Consider the following 16,768-nt stretch of genomic DNA (forward strand, 5'->3'; position numbering starts at 1 on the left):
GCAGAGCACAGAACTACAGAGCCAGACAGTTTCCTAACCATGACACAGTGGTGGCAGAGCACAGAACTACAGAGCACAGAACTACAGAGCACACAGCCCCAGAACCACACAGCACACAGACACGGCAGGCCCAGGACCACACAGCACACAGCCACGGCAGGCCCAGGACCACACAGCACACAGACACGGCAGGCCCAGGACCACACAGCCCCAGAACCACACAGCACACAGACACGGCAGGCCCAGGACCACACAGCACACAGACACGGCAGGCCCAGAATCACACAGCCACGGCAGGCCCAGAATCACACAGCCACGGCAGGCCCAGAACCACAGAGAACACAGCCATGGCAATTGAACGAGCCAATTGTAAGCTGGGGATGATTAGGTGGCCGTGATGGTACGAGGACCAGATCGGGAATTTAACCAGGACACTGGGGTTAACACCCCTTACTCTTACAATACATGCCCTGGGATCTTTAGTGACCACAGAGAGTCAGGACACCGGTTTAACGTCCCATCTGAAAGACAGCACCTTACACAGGACAATGTCCCTAATCACTGCCCTGGGGGATTGAGATATTTTTGGGGGAACCAGAGGAAAGAGTGCCTCCTATTGGCCCTCCAACACCACTTCCAGCAGCATCTGGTCTCCCATCCAGGACCAACCCTGCTTAGCTTCAGGGCAAGCCAGCAGTGGGATGTAGGGTGGTACGCTGCTGGGAAAGTACATGTGCAGCAACTAAAATCCCTTTTCAACTGTCAACATTCCCCCAGAATGGGAGGCTTAGCTACTGTTAGTGGTGTCCTTGTGAAATACTGTGAAACAACAGGGTACATGATGTTAAATGTAGTGACTCCTAAGAGGCTGTTGAAACAAATCCTAGTCATCAAACAGTCAAATATACAGCAGCTCGTTTCCTCAGCTAATGAATCATCCCCAGTCTAAGCACCTTAAAAATAACCCCAACACAATGTCTGCCTCGTTTTAAAGACCTACAGTACACGATGTGAGAGGAGCTCAGATGAGCGTTCTCTCTTACAGTAAAACTGTGTGTGTGTGTGTGTGTGCATGTAACTCTTGGTTGGTGGTATGACAGTCATAGAGATGTTCTCTTGTATGGAAACAGCCCACCCTCTCCTCATCCCAATCCTGTCTCTGTCCTGCTGGTCTCTTAATCTTGTGTGTCATGTATATTTTCCAAAGCCATGTAATGGGATGTAGAAGGATCAGAGGCTCTCTGCTCTGACATAGATTTTTCAGTTGTTTTCCTGAATGTTCTGATTCTAGAAGGTTCCATAGCACCAAAACATTCAGATTCTAGAAGGTTCCATAGAACCTGGGTGTTCTGATTCTAGAAGGTTCCATAGAACCTAAATGTTCTGATTCTAGAAGGTTCCATAGAACCTAAACATTCTGATTCTAGAAGGTTCCATAGAACCTGGATGCTGTGATTCTAGAAGGTTCCATAGCACCTAAACATTCAGATTCTTGAAGGTTCCATAGAACCTAAACGTTCTGATTCTACAAGGTTCCATAGAACCTGGGTGTTCTGATTCTAGAAGATTTCATAGAACCTAAACATTCTGATGCTAGAAGGTTCCATAGAGCCTAGACATTGGGATGCTAGAAGGTTCTATATTCCATTAGACCGCTCCCCTCCTGCCTCCTGGGGTGTCCCTGACGGTTAATGACAGTGGAGAGAGAATTCTCATATTACTGCTGATGTGATGTGTTGGCCGTTCTAGCTGTTGGAAAGGCTGCCCTCTGCTCACATTGTGCCAACATGCAGCATCATGTAGAACAGGACACCTGCATCGTCTGCTCTGCTCTGACCTGTCTGTCTGCTCTGGTCTGGTCTGGCCTGTCTGTCTGCTCTGACCTGTCTGTCTGCTCTGTCTGTTTGCTCTGGTCTGGCCTGTCTGTCTGCTCTGTCTGTCTGCTCTGGTCTGGTCTGGCCTGTCTGTCTGCTCTGTCTGTCTGCTCTGGTCTGGTCTGGCCTGTCTGTCTGCTCTGACCTGTCTGTCTGCTCTGTCTGTCTGCTCTGGTCTGGCCTGTCTGTCTGTTCTGTCTGTCTGCTCTGACCTGTCTGTCTGCTCTGACCTGTCTGTCTACTCTGTCTGTCTGTCTGCTCTGGTCTGGTCTGGCCTGTGTGTCTGCTCTGTCTGTCTGCTCTGGCCTGTATGTCTACTGATGGACTGTCTGTTACACACTGTAGTCTACTGATGGACTGTCTGTTACACACTGTAGTCTACTGATGGACTGTCTGTTACACACTGTAGTCTACTGATGGACTGTCTGTTACACACTGTAGTCTACTGATGGACTGTCTGTTACACACTGTAGTCTACTGATGGACTGTCTGTTACACACTGTAGTCTACTGATGGACTGTCTGTTACACACTGTAGTCTACTGATGGACTGTCTGTTACACACTGTAGTCTACTGATGGACTGTCTGTTACACACTGTAGTCTACTGATGGACTGTCTGTTACACACTGTAGTCTACTGATGGACTGTCTGTTACACACTGCAGTCTACTGATGGACTGTCTGTTCACACTGTAGTCTACTGATGGACTGTCTGTTACACACTGTAGTCTACTGATGGACTGTCTGTTACACACTGTAGTCTACTGGTGGACTGTCTGTTACACACTGTAGTCTACTGATGGACTGTCTGTTACACACTGTAGTCTACTGATGGACTGTCTGTTACACACTGTAGTCTACTGATGGACTGTCTGTTACACACTGTAGTCTACTGATGGACTGTCTGTTACACACTGTAGTCTACTGATGGACTGTCTGTTACACACTGTAGTCTACTGATGGACTGTCTGTTACACACTGTAGTCTACTGGTGGACTGTCTGTTACACACTGTAGTCTACTGATGGACTGTCTGTTACACACTGTAGTCTACTGATGGACTGTCTGTTACACACTGTAGTCTACTGATGGACTGTCTGTTACGCACTGTAGTCTACTGATGGACTGTCTGTTACACACTGTAGTCTACTGATGGACTGTCTGTTACACACTGTAGTCTACTGATGGACTGTCTGTTACACACTGTAGTCTACTGATGGACTGTCTGTTACACACTGTAGTCTACTGATGGACTGTCTGTTACACACTGTAGTCTACTGATGGACTGTCTGTTACACACTGTAGTCTACTGATGGACTGTCTGTTACACACTGTAGTCTACTGATGGACTGTCTGTTACACACTGTAGTCTACTGATGGACTGTCTGTTACACACTGTAGTCTACTGATGGACTGTCTGTTACACACGTTAAGCACCACTTGTGTATAGTTTTGTTGAATTATTTAAAGGAGGAGTTTCTCCTGATCAGGTTTAATTTGTAAGTCGCTCTGGATAAGAGCGTCTGCTAAATGACTTAAATGTAAAATGTAAATGTTAAATGTCTGTTTTTATGTGTGTGAAGTCAAAAACAAATGTCCACATTGCATGTAGAATGACGTTTCTCTAATTCTTATTTTCTGCTGTCTCCCATTTGCAGGATGGGCGCCTGAGGCCAGGGGATCAGCTCATTGCCATCAACAAGGAGTCCTTGATAGGTGTGACCCACGAGGAAGCTAAGAGCATGGTCAACAAGGTCAAATTCAGGTGAGATACCAGACGGTGTGGGGGTTGGGGTTGAATTGTGTGGGGGTAGAAGTGTTTGTGTGTGAGATTAAATCAAAAGTAATAATGTGAGATATAATATACTTTATACTTCTGAAATTGTAGAGTTATACTATATAGTTCTATACTTCTAAAGTTGTAAAGTTATACTTTATAGTTATATACTTCTAAAGTTATACTATATAGTTCTATACTTCTAAAGTTGTAAAGTTATACTTTATAGTTATATACTTCTAAAGTTATACTATATAGTTCTATACTTCTAAAGTTGTAAAGTTATACTTTATAGTTCTATACTTCTAAAGTTATACTATATAGTTCTATACTTCTAAAGTTGTAAAGTTATACTTTATAGTTCTATACTTCTAAAGTTACACTTTATAGTTCTATACTTCTAAAGTTGTAAAGTTATACTTTATAGTTCTATACTTCTAAAGTTATACTATATAGTTCTATACTTCTAAAGTTGTAAAGTTATACTTTATAGTTCTATACTTCTAAAGTTATACTATATAGTTCTATACTTCTAAAGTTGTAAAGTTATACTTTATAGTTCTATACTTCTAAAGTTATACTATATAGTTCTATACTTCTAAAGTTGTAAAGTTATACTTTATAGTTCTATACTTCTAAAGTTATACTTTATAGTTCTATACTTCTAAAGTTATACTTTATAGTTCTATATTTCTAAAGTTATACTATATAGTTCTATACTTCTAAAGTTGTAGAGTTATACTTTATAATTCTATACTTCTGAAGTTGTAAAGTTATACTTTATAGTTCTATACTTACAAAGTTGTAAATTTATAGTTCTATAGTTCCAAAGTTGTAAAGTTATAGTTCTATACTTCTAAAGTTATACTTTATAGTTCTATACTTACAACGTTGTAAAGTTATAGTTCCAAAGTTGTAAAGTTATACTTTATAGTTCTATACTTCTAAAGTTGTAAGGTTATAGTTCTATACTTCTAAAGTTGTAAGGTTATAGTTCTATACTTCTAAAGTTATACTTTATAGTTCTATACTTCTAAAGTTATACTTTATAGTTCTATACTTCTAAAGTTATACTTTATAGTTCTATACTTCTAAAGTTGTAAAGTTATACTTTATAGTTCTATACTTACAAAGTTGTAAAGTTATACTTTATAGTTCTATACTTCTACAGTTGTAAAGTTATAGTTCTATACTTCTAAAGTTATACTTTATAGTTCTATACTTCTAAAGTTATACTTTATAGTTCTATATTTCTAAAGTTGTAAAGTTATAGTTCTATACTTCTAAAGTTATACTTTATAGTTCTATACTTCTACAGTTGTAAAGTTATAGTTCTATACTTCTAAAGTTATACTTTATAGTTCTATACTTCTAAAGTTGTAAAGTTATACTTTATAGTTCTATACTTCTAAAGTTGTAAAGTTATAATTTATAGTTCTATACTTCTAAAGTTATAATTTATAGTTCTATACTTCTAAAGTTATACTTTATAGTTCTATATTTCTAAAGTTATACTTTATAGTTCTATATTTCTAAAGTTATACTTTATAGTTCTATATTTCTAAAGTTGTAAAGTTATAGTTCTATACTTCTAAAGTTATACTTTATAGTTCTATATTTCTAAAGTTGTAAAGTTATAGTTCTATACTTCTAAAGTTATACTTTATAGTTCTATACTTCTACAGTTGTAAAGTTATAGTTCTATACTTCTAAAGTTATACTTTATAGTTCTATACTTCTAAAGTTATACTATATAGTTCTATACTTCTAAAGTTATACTTTATAGTTCTATATTTCTAAAGTTGTAAAGTTATAGTTCTATACTTCTAAAGTTATACTTTATAGTTCTATATTTCTAAAGTTGTAAAGTTATAGTTCTATACTTCTAAAGTTATACTTTATAGTTCTATATTTCTAAAGTTGTAAAGTTATAGTTCTATACTTCTAAAGTTATACTTTATAGTTCTATATTTCTAAAGTTGTAAAGTTATAGTTCTATACTTCTAAAGTTATACTTTATAGTTCTATACTTCTAAAGTTGTAAAGTTATAATTTATAGTTCTATACTTCTAAAGTTATAATTTATAGTACTGTATTTCTAAAGTTGTAAAGTTCTACTGCTAAGTTCAATGTTCTTCTATCTATCCTGTAAAGTTCTACTGCTAAGTTCTATGTTCTTCTATCTATCCTGTAAAGTTCCACTGCTATGTTCTATGTTCTTCTATCTATCCTGTAAAGTTCTACTGCTAAGTTCTATGTTCTTCTATCTATCCTGTAAAGTTCTACTGCTAAGTTCTATGTTCTTCTATATATCCTGTAAAGTTCCACTGCTAAGTTCTATGTTCTTCTATCTATCCTGTAAAGTTCTACTGCTAAGTTCTATGTTCTTCTATCTATCCTGTAAAGTTCTACTGCTAAGTTCTATGTTCTTCTATATATCCTGTAAAGTTCCACTGCTAAGTTCTATGTTCTTCTATCTATCCTGTAAAGTTCTACTGCTAAGTTCTATGTTCTTCTATCTATCCTGTAAAGTTCTACTGCTAAGTTCTATGTTCTTCTATCTATCCCTCCAGTCAAGAGGCGGTGGTGGAGGTTGCTTTCATCCCTGGTAAAGGTCCGTTCCCCAACAGCACGTCTTTACACAACGGTGTCCAGCGCGGCGTTGGCAACGGGTACAGCTCCGGACGCTTAAAAGTCCACGTCAGATCACCAGAGGTCAGTCTTCCCCTCTCCTCCTCCTCCTCCTCAGTAGTATCCATCACCAGAGGTCAGTCTTCCCCTCTCCTCCTCCTCCTCCTCAGTAGTATCCATCACCCGAGGTCAGTCTTCTCCTCTCCTCCTCCTCAGTAGTATCCATCACCCGAGGTCAGTCTTCTCCTCTCCTCCTCCTCAGTAGTATCCATCACCAGAGGTCAGTCTTCCCCTCTCCTCCTCCTCCTCCTCAGTAGTATCCATCACCAGAGGTCAGTCTTCCCCTCTCCTCCTCCTCCTCCTCCTCAGTAGTATCCATCACCAGAGGTCAGTCTTCTCCTCTCCTCCTCCTCCTCCTCCTCAGTAGTATCCATCACCAGAGGTCAGTTTTCCCCTCTCCTCCTCCTCCTCCTCCTCAGTAGTATCCATCACCAGAGGTCAGTCTTCCCCTCTCCTCCTCCTCCTCCTCCTCAGTAGTATCCATCACCAGAGGTCAGTCTTCTCCTCTCCTCCTCCTCCTCCTCCTCCTCCTCCTCCTCCATCCTCCTCCTCCTCCTCCTCCTCCTCCTCCTCCTCAGTAGTATCCATCACCAGAGGTCAGTCTTCCCCCTCGCCTCCTCCTCCTCCTCCCCAGTAGTATCCATCACCAGAGGTCAGTCTTCTCCTCTCCTCCTCCTCCTCCTCCTCCTCCTCAGTAGTATCCATCACCCGAGGTCAGTCTCCTCCTCCTCCTCCTCCTCCTCCTCAGTAGTATCCATCACCAGAGATCAGTCTTCTCCTCTCCTCCTCCTCCTCCTCAGTAGTATCCATCACCCGAGGTCAGTCTTCTCCTCTCCTCCTCCTCCTCAGTAGTATCCATTACCCGAGGTCAGTCTTCTCCTCTCCTCCTCCTCTTCCTCAGTAATATCCATCACCCGAGGTCAGTCTTCTCCTCTCCTCCTCCTCAGTAGTATCCATCACCCGAGGTCAGTCTTCCCCTCTCCTCCTCCTCCTCCTCAGTAGTATCCATCACCCGAGGTCAGTCTTCTCCTCTCCTCCTCCTCCTCCTCAGTAGTATCCATCACCCGAGGTCAGTCTTCTCCTCTCCTCCTCCTCCTCCTCCTCCTCCTCAGTAGTATCCATCACCCGAGGTCAGTCTTCTCCTCTCCTCCTCCTCCTCCTCAGTAGTATCCATTACCCGAGGTCAGTCTTCTCCTCTCCTCCTCCTCCTCCTCAGTAGTATCCATCACCCGAGGTCAGTCTTCTCCTCTCCTCCTCCTCCTCCTCAGTAGTATCCATCACCCGAGGTCAGTCTTCTCCTCTCCTCCTCCTCCTCCTCCTCCTCAGTAGTATCCATCACTCGAGGTCAGTCGTCCCCTCTCCTCCTCCTCCTCCTCAGTAGTATCCATCACCCGAGATCAGTCTTCTCCTCTCCTCCTCCTCCTCCTCCTCCTCCTCCTCCTCCTCCTCCTCCTCCTCCTCCTCCTCCTCCTCCTCAGTAGTATCCATCACCTGAGGTCAGTCTTCTCTTCTCCTCCTCCTCAGTAGTATCCATCACCCGAGGTCAGTCTTCTCTTCTCCTCCTCCTCAGTAGTATCCATCACCCGAGGTCAGTCTTCTCCTCTCCTCCTCCTCCTCCTCAGTAGTATCCATTACCCGAGGTCAGTCTTCTCCTCTCCTCCTCCTCAGTAGTATCCATCACCCGAGGTCAGTCTTCTCCTCTCCTCCTCCTCCTCCTCCTCAGTAGTATCCATCACCCGAGGTCAGTCTTCTCCTCTCCTCCTCCTCCTCCTCCTCCTATCCTCCTCCTCCTCCTCCTCCTCCTCCTCCTCCTCCTCCTCCTCCTCCTCCTCAGTAGTATCCATCACCCGAGGTCAGTCTTCTCCTCTCCTCCTCCTCCTCAGTAGTATCCATCACCCGAGGTCAGTCTTCTTCTCTTCTCCTCCTCCTCCTCCTCCTCAGTAGTATCCATCACCCGAGGTCAGCATTCCTCCTCTTCACATCTTAAATGTAGTTAAATCATATACCTGTTGAATAAAGTAACATTTGATCAAATATTTAATAACGTCCTCCGATTGTCCGCTGGTTCAGGGCAGGAATGATAGATTTCAGATCTGTAGGTCTCTGCTCTATTCTGATGTAATGTTGATGCAGGTTTCTGCTCTAGTCTGATGTAATGTCGATACAGGTCTGTAGGTTTCTGCTCTAGTCTGATGTAGTGTCGATACAGGTCTGTAGGTTTCTGCTCTAGTCTGATGTAATGTTGATACAGGTCTGTAGGTTTCTGCTCTAGTCTGATGTAATGTCGATACAGGTCTGTAGGTCTCTGCTCTAGTCTGATGTAATGTTGATACAGGTTATGTAGGTTTCTGCTCTAGTCTGATGGAATGTTGATACAGGTTATGTAGGTTTCTGCTCTAGTCTGATGTAATGTTGATGCAGGTTTCTGCTCTAGTCTGATGTAATGTCGATACAGGTTTCTGCTCTAGTCTGATGTAATGTCGATACAGGTCTGTAGGTTTCTGCTCTAGTCTGATGGAATGTTGATACAGGTTATGTAGGTTTCTGCTCTAGTCTGATGTAATGTTGATACAGGTTTCTGCTCTAGTCTGATGTAATGTCGATACAGGTTTCTGCTCTAGTCTGATGTAATGTCGATACAGGTCTCTGCTCTAGTCTGATGTAATGTCGATACATTACATCAGACTAGAGCCGTGCTTTTACACCTGCATTGTTTGCTGTTTGGGGTTTTAGGCTGGGTTTCTGTACAGCACTTTGAGATATCAGCTGATGTACGAAGGGCTATATAAATACATTTGATTTGATTTGATTTACAGGTCTGTAGGTTTCTGCTCTAGTCTGATGTAATGTCGATACAGGTTTCTGCTCTAGTCTGATGTAATGTCGATACAGGTCTGTAGGTTTCTGCTCTAGTCTGATGTAATGTGGATACAGGTTTCTGCTCTAGTCTGATGTAATGTTGATACAGGTTTCTGCTCTAGTCTGATGTCATGTTGATACAGGTCTGTAGGTCTCTGCTCTAGTCTGATGTAACGTCGATACAGGTCTGTAGGTCTCTGCTCTAGTTTAATGTAATGTCGATACAGGTTTCTGCTCTAGTCTGATGTAATGTCGATACAGGTCTGTAGGTTTCTGTTCTAGTCTGATGTAATGTCGATACAGGTCTGTAGGTTTCTGCTCTAGTCTAATGTAATGTCGATACAGGTTTCTGCTCTAGTCTGATGTAATGTTGATACAGGTCTGTAGGTTTCTGCTCTAGTCTGATGTACTGTCGATACAGGTCTGTAGGTCTCTGCTCTAGTCTGATGTAATGTTGATACAGGTTATGTAGATTTCTGCTCTAGTCTGATGTAATGTTGATACAGGTTATGTAGGTTTCTGCTCTAGTCTGATGTAATGTTGATACAGGTTATGTAGGTTTCTGCTCTAGTCTGATGTAATGTCGATACAGGTTTCTGCTCTAGTCTGATGTAATGTCGATACAGGTTTCTGCTCTAGTCTGATGTAATGTCGATACAGGTTTCTGCTCTAGTCTGATGTAATGTCGATACAGGTCTGTAGGTCTCTGCTCTAGTCTGATGTAATGTCGATACAGGTCTGTAGGTCTCTGCTCTAGTCTGATGTAATGTTGATACAGGTTTCTGCTCTAGTCTGATGTAATGTCGATACAGGTCTGTAGGTCTCTGCTTTAGTCTGATGTAATGTTGATACAGGTTTCTGCTCTAGTCTGATGTAATGTTGATACAGGTCTGTAGGTTTCTGCTCTAGTCTGATGTAATGCTGATACAGGTCTGTAGGTTTCTGCTCTAGTCTGATGTAATGTCGATACAGGTTTCTGCTCTAGTCTGATGTAATGTCGATACAGGTCTGTAGGTTTCTGCTCTAGTCTGATGTAATGTTGATACAGGTCTGTAGGTTTCTGCTCTAGTCTGATGTAATGTTGATACAGGTCTGTAGGTTTCTGCTCTAGTCTGATGTAATGTTGATACAGGTCTGTAGGTTTCTGCTCTAGTCTGATGTAATGTTGATACAGGTCTGTAGGTTTCTGCTCTAGTCTAATGTAATGTTGATACATGTTTCTGCTCTAGTCTGATGTAATGTCGATACAGGTCTGTAGGTCTCTTCTCTAGTCTGATGTTATGTCGATACAGGTTTCTGCTCTAGTCTGATGTAGTGTCGATACAGGTTCTGTAGGTTTCTGCTCTAGTCTGATGTAATGTCGATACAGGTTTCTGCTCTAGTCTGATGTAATGTTGATGCAGGTTTCTGCTCTAGTCTGATGTAATGTCGATACAGGTCTGTAGGTTTCTGCTCTAGTCTGATGTAGTGTCGATACAGGTCTGTAGGTTTCTGCTCTAGTCTGATGTAATGTTGATGCAGGTTTCTGCTCTAGTCTGATGTAATGTTGATACAGGTTTCTGCTCTAGTCTGATGTAATGTCGATACAGGTTTCTGCTCTAGTCTGATGTAATGTCGATACGGGTTCTGTAGGTTTCTGCTCTAGTCTGATGTAATGCTGATACAGGTCTGTAGGTTTCTGCTCTAGTCTGATGTAATGTCGATACAAGTTTTTGCTCTAGTCTGATGTAATGTCGATACAGGTCTCTGCTCTAGTCTGATGTAATGTCGATACAGGTTTCTGCTCTAGTCTGATGTAATGTTGATGAAGGCTGATGTTTAGCACTTGGGCTCTTGTAGCTCAGTAAGTTAATATATGTTGTACAATTCCAACAGCCTCCTCTCTTCTTCTCTGTGTAGATCCGTACGGTGGAACCTGCCCCACTGCCTTCACCCTCCCCTGACATCTGCCCTCCAGATATACACATTTCAGGTACTATTACATATCAATTATAATAACATGTTTTTTCTTCCCTCCCCTTACTCCTCTCTCTTCTTCCCTTCCCCTACTCCTCTCTCTCTCACCCTCTCTCTCTCTCTCCCTCTCTCTCTCCCTCTCCCTATCCATCTCCCTCTCTCTCACCCCTCTCTCTCTCTCTCTCTCTCTCTCTCTCTCTCTCTCTCTCTCTCTCTCTCTCTCTCTCTCTCTCTCTCTCTCTCTCTCTCCATCTCCCTCTCCATCTCCCTCTCTCTCACCCCTCTCTCTCTCTCTCTCTCTCCCTCTCTCTCTCCCTCTCCCTCTCCTCTCCCTCTCTCTCACCCCTCTCTCTCTCTCTCCCCTCTCTCTCCCTCTCTCTCTCTCTCTCTCTCTCTCTCTCTCTCTCTCTCTCTCTCTCTCTCTCTCAGAGAACTCTCTCTCTCTCTCTCTCTCGGTCCTTCTCCCCATGTCTCACCTGGCACCACGTACGCAAACACACTGGGTGTATTTAACACTCACTAAATGAAGGTGGTGAAAAGCAGGGATTGGGGATTAAAAAGGAGTTGGGATTTAATCAGAGTGTGGCTGGCAACGCAGTGTGTGTGTGTGTGTGTGTGTGTGTGTGTGTGTGTGTGTGTGTGTGTGTGTGTGTGTGTGTGTGTGTGTGTGTGTGTGTGTGTGTGTGTGTGTGTGTGTGTCTGTGTGTGTGTGTGTGTGTGTGTGTCAGGATTTTTAGCGGGGTGTCCTAGAGGGTAGGAGAGGTGTTAACACGTCACAGCAGGTCAACAGATTCACAATATAAATGAAGACCAACACGCTTTCATGTTCCTCTAGATTGGGGTGTGTGTGTGTGTGTGTGTGTGTGTGTGTGTGTGTGTGTGTGTGTGTGTGTGTGTGTGTGTGTGTGTGTCTGTGTCTGTGTCTGTGTGTCTGTGTGTCTGTGTGTGTGTCTGTGTAAACAGCTCTGTGGGTCAAGCATTGCGAAGAGCTGCTGGAAAACGCAGTGCTGTTTGAATGAATGCTTACGAGCCTGCTGCTGCCTACCACCACTCAGTCAATCAGACTGCTGCTGCCTACCACCACTCAGTCAGACTGCTGCTGCCTACCACCACTCACTCAGTCAGACTGCTGCTGCCTACCACCACTCAGTCAGACTGCTGCTGCCTACCACCACTCACTCAGTCAGACTGCTGCTGCCTACCACCACTCAGTCAGACTGCTGCTGCCTACCACCACTCACTCAGTCAGACTGCTGCTGCCTACCACCACTCAGTCAGACTGCTGCTGCCTACCACCACTCAGTCAGACTGCTGCTGCCTACCACCACTCAGTCAATCAGACTGCTGCTGCCTACCACCACTCAGTCAGACTGCTGCTGCCTACCACCACTCACTCAGTCAGACTGCTGCTGCCTACCACCACTCAGTCAGACTGCTGCTGCCTACCACCACTCACTCAGTCAGACTGCTGCTGCCTACCACCACTCAGTCAGACTGCTGCTGCCTACCACCACTCAGTCAGACTGCTGCTGCCTACCACCACTCAGTCAGACTGCTGCTGCCTACCACCTCTCAGTCAGACTGCTGCTGCCTACCACCACTCAGTCAGACTGCTGCTGCCTACCACCACTCAGTCAGACTGCTCTATCAAATCATAGACTTAATTATAAAATAATAAACACAGAAATACCAGCCGTAGGTCATTAATATGGTCAAATCTAGAAACGATCATTTCGAAAACAAAACGTTTATTCTTTCAGTGAAAGATTTTATCTAACGGGTTGCATCCCTAAGTCTATATTGCTGTTACATTGCACAACTACCAACGTTATGGCATAATTATGTACAATGCTGGCAAATTAGTTCACAGTTCGCAAGGAGCCAGGCAGCCCAAACTGTTGCATAAACCCTGGACTGAACGCAAGAGAAGTGACACAATTTATCTAGTTAATATTGCCTGCTAACATTAATGTATTTTTACTAAATATGCAGGTTTAAAACAATATACTTCTGTGTATTGATTTTAAGAAAGGCACGTATGCAAAGATCAGAAAACAATGAGTTCTGACCTCTAGTATGAACCCTTCTACAGGAGGAGGCTATTCCCTACATAGTGCACTACACTCTCAGAAAACAATGAGTCCTGACCTCTAGTATGAACCCTTCTACAGGAGGAGGCTATTCCCTACATAGTGCACTACACTCTCAGAAAACAATGAGTTCTGACCTCTAGTATGAACCCTTCTACAGGAGGAGGCTATTCCCTACATAGTGCACTACACTCTCAGAAAACAATGAGTTCTGACCTCTAGTATGAACCCTTCTACAGGAGGAGGCTATTCCCTACATAGTGCACTACACTCTCAGAAAACAACGTTTGCCATCTAGAACTTAAAAGGGTTCTTCGGCTGTCCCCATAGTAGAACCCTTTGAAGAACCCCTTTTGGTTCCAGGTAGAACCCTTTCCACAGAGTGTTCTACATGGAACCCAAAAGTGTTCTTCCTGGAACCAAAAAGGGGTTCTACCTGGAACCAAAAAGGGGTTCTACCTGGAACCAAAAAGGGGTTCTACCTGGAACCAAAAAGGGGTTCTACCTGGAACCAAAAAGGTTGGGGACAGCCGAAGAGTGTATGTTTTATCTGATTCCTATGGGCCTTGGTCAAAAGTAGTGCCATTGGGGACTCAACCTAGTCATCCACTGTTCCCTTCACCAGGCAGCCCACACAATGCAAGGGGTCAGGACAACCAGTGACCATTTCTCTAATCCTATTTTCTCGTAATCATGACCACTCACCAGCCCAGCGATGCGATTGGCTAAGCTGGAGATGACTGCTGTTGTCAGCGGTGAACGATGTCAATGATGACAGGTGTCTCAGAGTAGACAATGGAACTAAGTACACATCAATTCATTTCAAACTAATCAATCTATAGCAGTCGACATACTGCCCAGACAGACACAAAGCTAAAGCACTAACTGATCCAACATCACAGATCCAACATCACTGATCCAACATCACCGATCCAACATCACTGATCCAACATCACTGATCCAACATCACTGATCCAACATCACTGATCCAACATCACCGATCCAACATCACTGATCCAACATCACTGATCCAACATCATCAGATTTTTTGTGTGTGTGTGTGTGTGTGTGTGTGTGTGTGTGTGTGTGTGTGTGTGTGTGTGTGTGTGTGTGTGTGTGTGTGTGTGTGTGTGTGTGTGTGTGTGTGTGTGTGTGTGCGTGTGTAGTGTGTGCAGTAATACTCCTGGTTTGATACAGCTAACACCTGCTGTTTCAAGTCAAAGTGAAACGCTCCTGTTGTGATGAGATGAAACGTGTTTCAATAAAAGGACAGAAGAAGAGGAGAGAAGGATGAGAGAGAGAAGGATGAGGGAGAGAAGGATGAGGGAGAGAAGGATGAGAGAGAAGGATGAGGGAGAGAAAGATCAGAGAGAGAAGGATGAGGGAGAGAAAGATGAGGGAGAGAAGGATGAGAGAGAGAAGTATGAGAGAGAGAAGGATGAGGGAGAGAAAGATGAGAGAGAGAAGGATGAGGGAGAGAAGGATGAGAGAGAGAAGGATGAGGGAGAGAAGGATGAGGGAGAGAAGGATGAGGGAGAGAAGGATGAGGGAGAGAAGGATGAGGGAGAGAAGGATGAGGGAGAGAAGGATGAGAGAGAGAAGGATGAGGGAGAGAAAGATGAGAGAGAGAAGGATGAGGGAGAGAAGGATGAGAGAGAGAAGGATGAGGGAGAGAAAGATGAGAGAGAGAAGGATGAGGGAGAGAAGGATGAGAGAGAGAAGGATGAGAGAGAGAAGGATGAGGGAGAGAAGGATGAGGGAGAGAAGGATGAGAGAGAGAAGGATGAGGGAGAGAAAGATGAGGGAGAGAGAGAGAGAGAGAGAGAGAGAGAGAGAGAGAGAGAGAGAGAGAGAGAGAGAGAGAGAGAGAGAGAGAAGGATGAGGGAGAGAAAGTTGAGGGAGAGAAGGATGAGAGAGAGAAGGATGAGAGAGAGAAGGATGAGGGAGAGAAATAAATAAACAATGAGAAAAAGGGAAGGAAAGGAGATGGACACAGGAGAGGGAAAGGAGATGGACACAGGAGAGGGAAAGGAGATGGACACAGGAGAGGGAAAGGAGATGGACACAGGAGAGGGACAGAGGAGAGGGAAAGGAGAGGGAAAGGAGATGGACACAGGAGATGGACACAGGAGAGGAAAAGGAGATGGACACAGGAGAGGGAAAGGAGATGGACACAGGAGAGGGAAAGGAGGTGGACACAGGAGAGGGAAAGGAGATGGACACAGGAGAGGGAAAGGAGATGGACACAGGAGAGGGAAAGGAGATGGACACAGGAGAGGGAAAGGAGATGGACACAGGAGAGGGAAAGGAGATGGACACAGGAGAGGGACAGAGGAGAGGGAAAGGAGAGGGAAAGGAGATGGACACAGGAGATGGACACAGGAGAGGAAAAGGAGATGGACACAGGAGAGGGAAAGGAGATGGACACAGGAGAGGGAAAGGAGGTGGACACAGGAGAGGGAAAGGAGATGGACACAGGAGAGGGAAAGGAGATGGACACAGGAGAGGGAAAGGAGATGGATACAGGAGAGGGAAAGGAGATGGACACAGGAGAGGGAAAGGAGATGGACACAGGAGAGGGACACAGGAGAGGGAAAGGAGATGGACACAGGAGAGGGAAAGGAGATGGACACAGGAGAGGGACACAGGAGAGGGAAAGGAGATGGACACAGGAGAGGGAAAGGAGATGGACACAGGAGAGGGAAAGGAGATAGACACAGGAGAGGGAAAGGAGATGGACACAGGAGAGGAAAAGGAGAAGGACACAGGAGAGGGAAAGGAGGTGGACACAGGAGAGGGAAAGGAGATGGACACAGGAGAGGAAAAGGAGAAGGACACAGGAGAGGGAAAGGAGGTGGACACAGGAGAGGGAAAGGAGATGGACACAGGAGAGGGAAAGGAGATGGACACAGGAGAGGGAAAGGAGGTGGACACAGGAGAGGGAAAGGAGATGGACACAGGAGAGGGAAAGGAGATGGACACAGGAGAGGGACACAGGAGAGGGAAAGGAGGTGGACACAGGAGAGGGACACAGGAGAGGGAAAGGAGATGGACACAGGAGAGGGAAAGGAGATGGACACAGGAGAGGGACACAGGAGAGGGAAAGGAGATGGACACAGGAGAGGGAAAGGAGATGGACACAGGAGAGGAAAAGGAGAAGGACACAGGAGAGGGAAAGGAGATGGACACAGGAGAGGGAAAGGAGGTGGACACAGGAGAGGGAAAGGAGATGGACACAGGAGAGGGAAAGGAGATGGACACAGGAGAGGGACACAGGAGAGGGAAAGGAGGTGGACACAGGAGAGGGAAAGGAGATGGACACAGGAGAGGAAAAGGAGGTGGACACAGGAGATGGACACAGGAGAGGAAAAGGAGATGGACACAGGAGAGGGAAAGGAGGTGGACACAGGAGAGGGAAAGGAGATGGACACAGGAGAGGGAAAGGAGATGGACACAGGAGAGGGAAAGGAGGTGGACACAGGAGAGGGACACAGGAGAGGGAAAGGAGATGGACACAGGAG

General features: G+C 44.6%; 1 protein-coding gene across 6 annotated transcripts in view; it reads left to right on the plus strand.

Moving 5' to 3' along the window:
- LOC124021689 (syntaxin-binding protein 4-like) overlaps positions 1–16,768 on the plus strand; it is a 131,437-nt gene that overhangs the window by 85,256 nt on the left and 29,413 nt on the right. For all 6 annotated transcript variants that reach the window (XM_046336803.1, XM_046336802.1, XM_046336800.1 and 3 more), the window contains exons 9-11: positions 3,532–3,638; positions 6,224–6,365; positions 11,100–11,172. In XM_046336803.1, the coding sequence (XP_046192759.1) occupies positions 3,532–3,638; positions 6,224–6,365; positions 11,100–11,172 (322 nt within the window). The remainder of the gene's footprint in view (positions 1–3,531; positions 3,639–6,223; positions 6,366–11,099; positions 11,173–16,768) is intronic.

Source organism: Oncorhynchus gorbuscha, unplaced genomic scaffold (genome assembly GCF_021184085.1).
Source record: "Oncorhynchus gorbuscha isolate QuinsamMale2020 ecotype Even-year unplaced genomic scaffold, OgorEven_v1.0 Un_scaffold_1162, whole genome shotgun sequence".
Taxonomy (NCBI): Eukaryota; Metazoa; Chordata; class Actinopteri; order Salmoniformes; family Salmonidae; genus Oncorhynchus; species Oncorhynchus gorbuscha.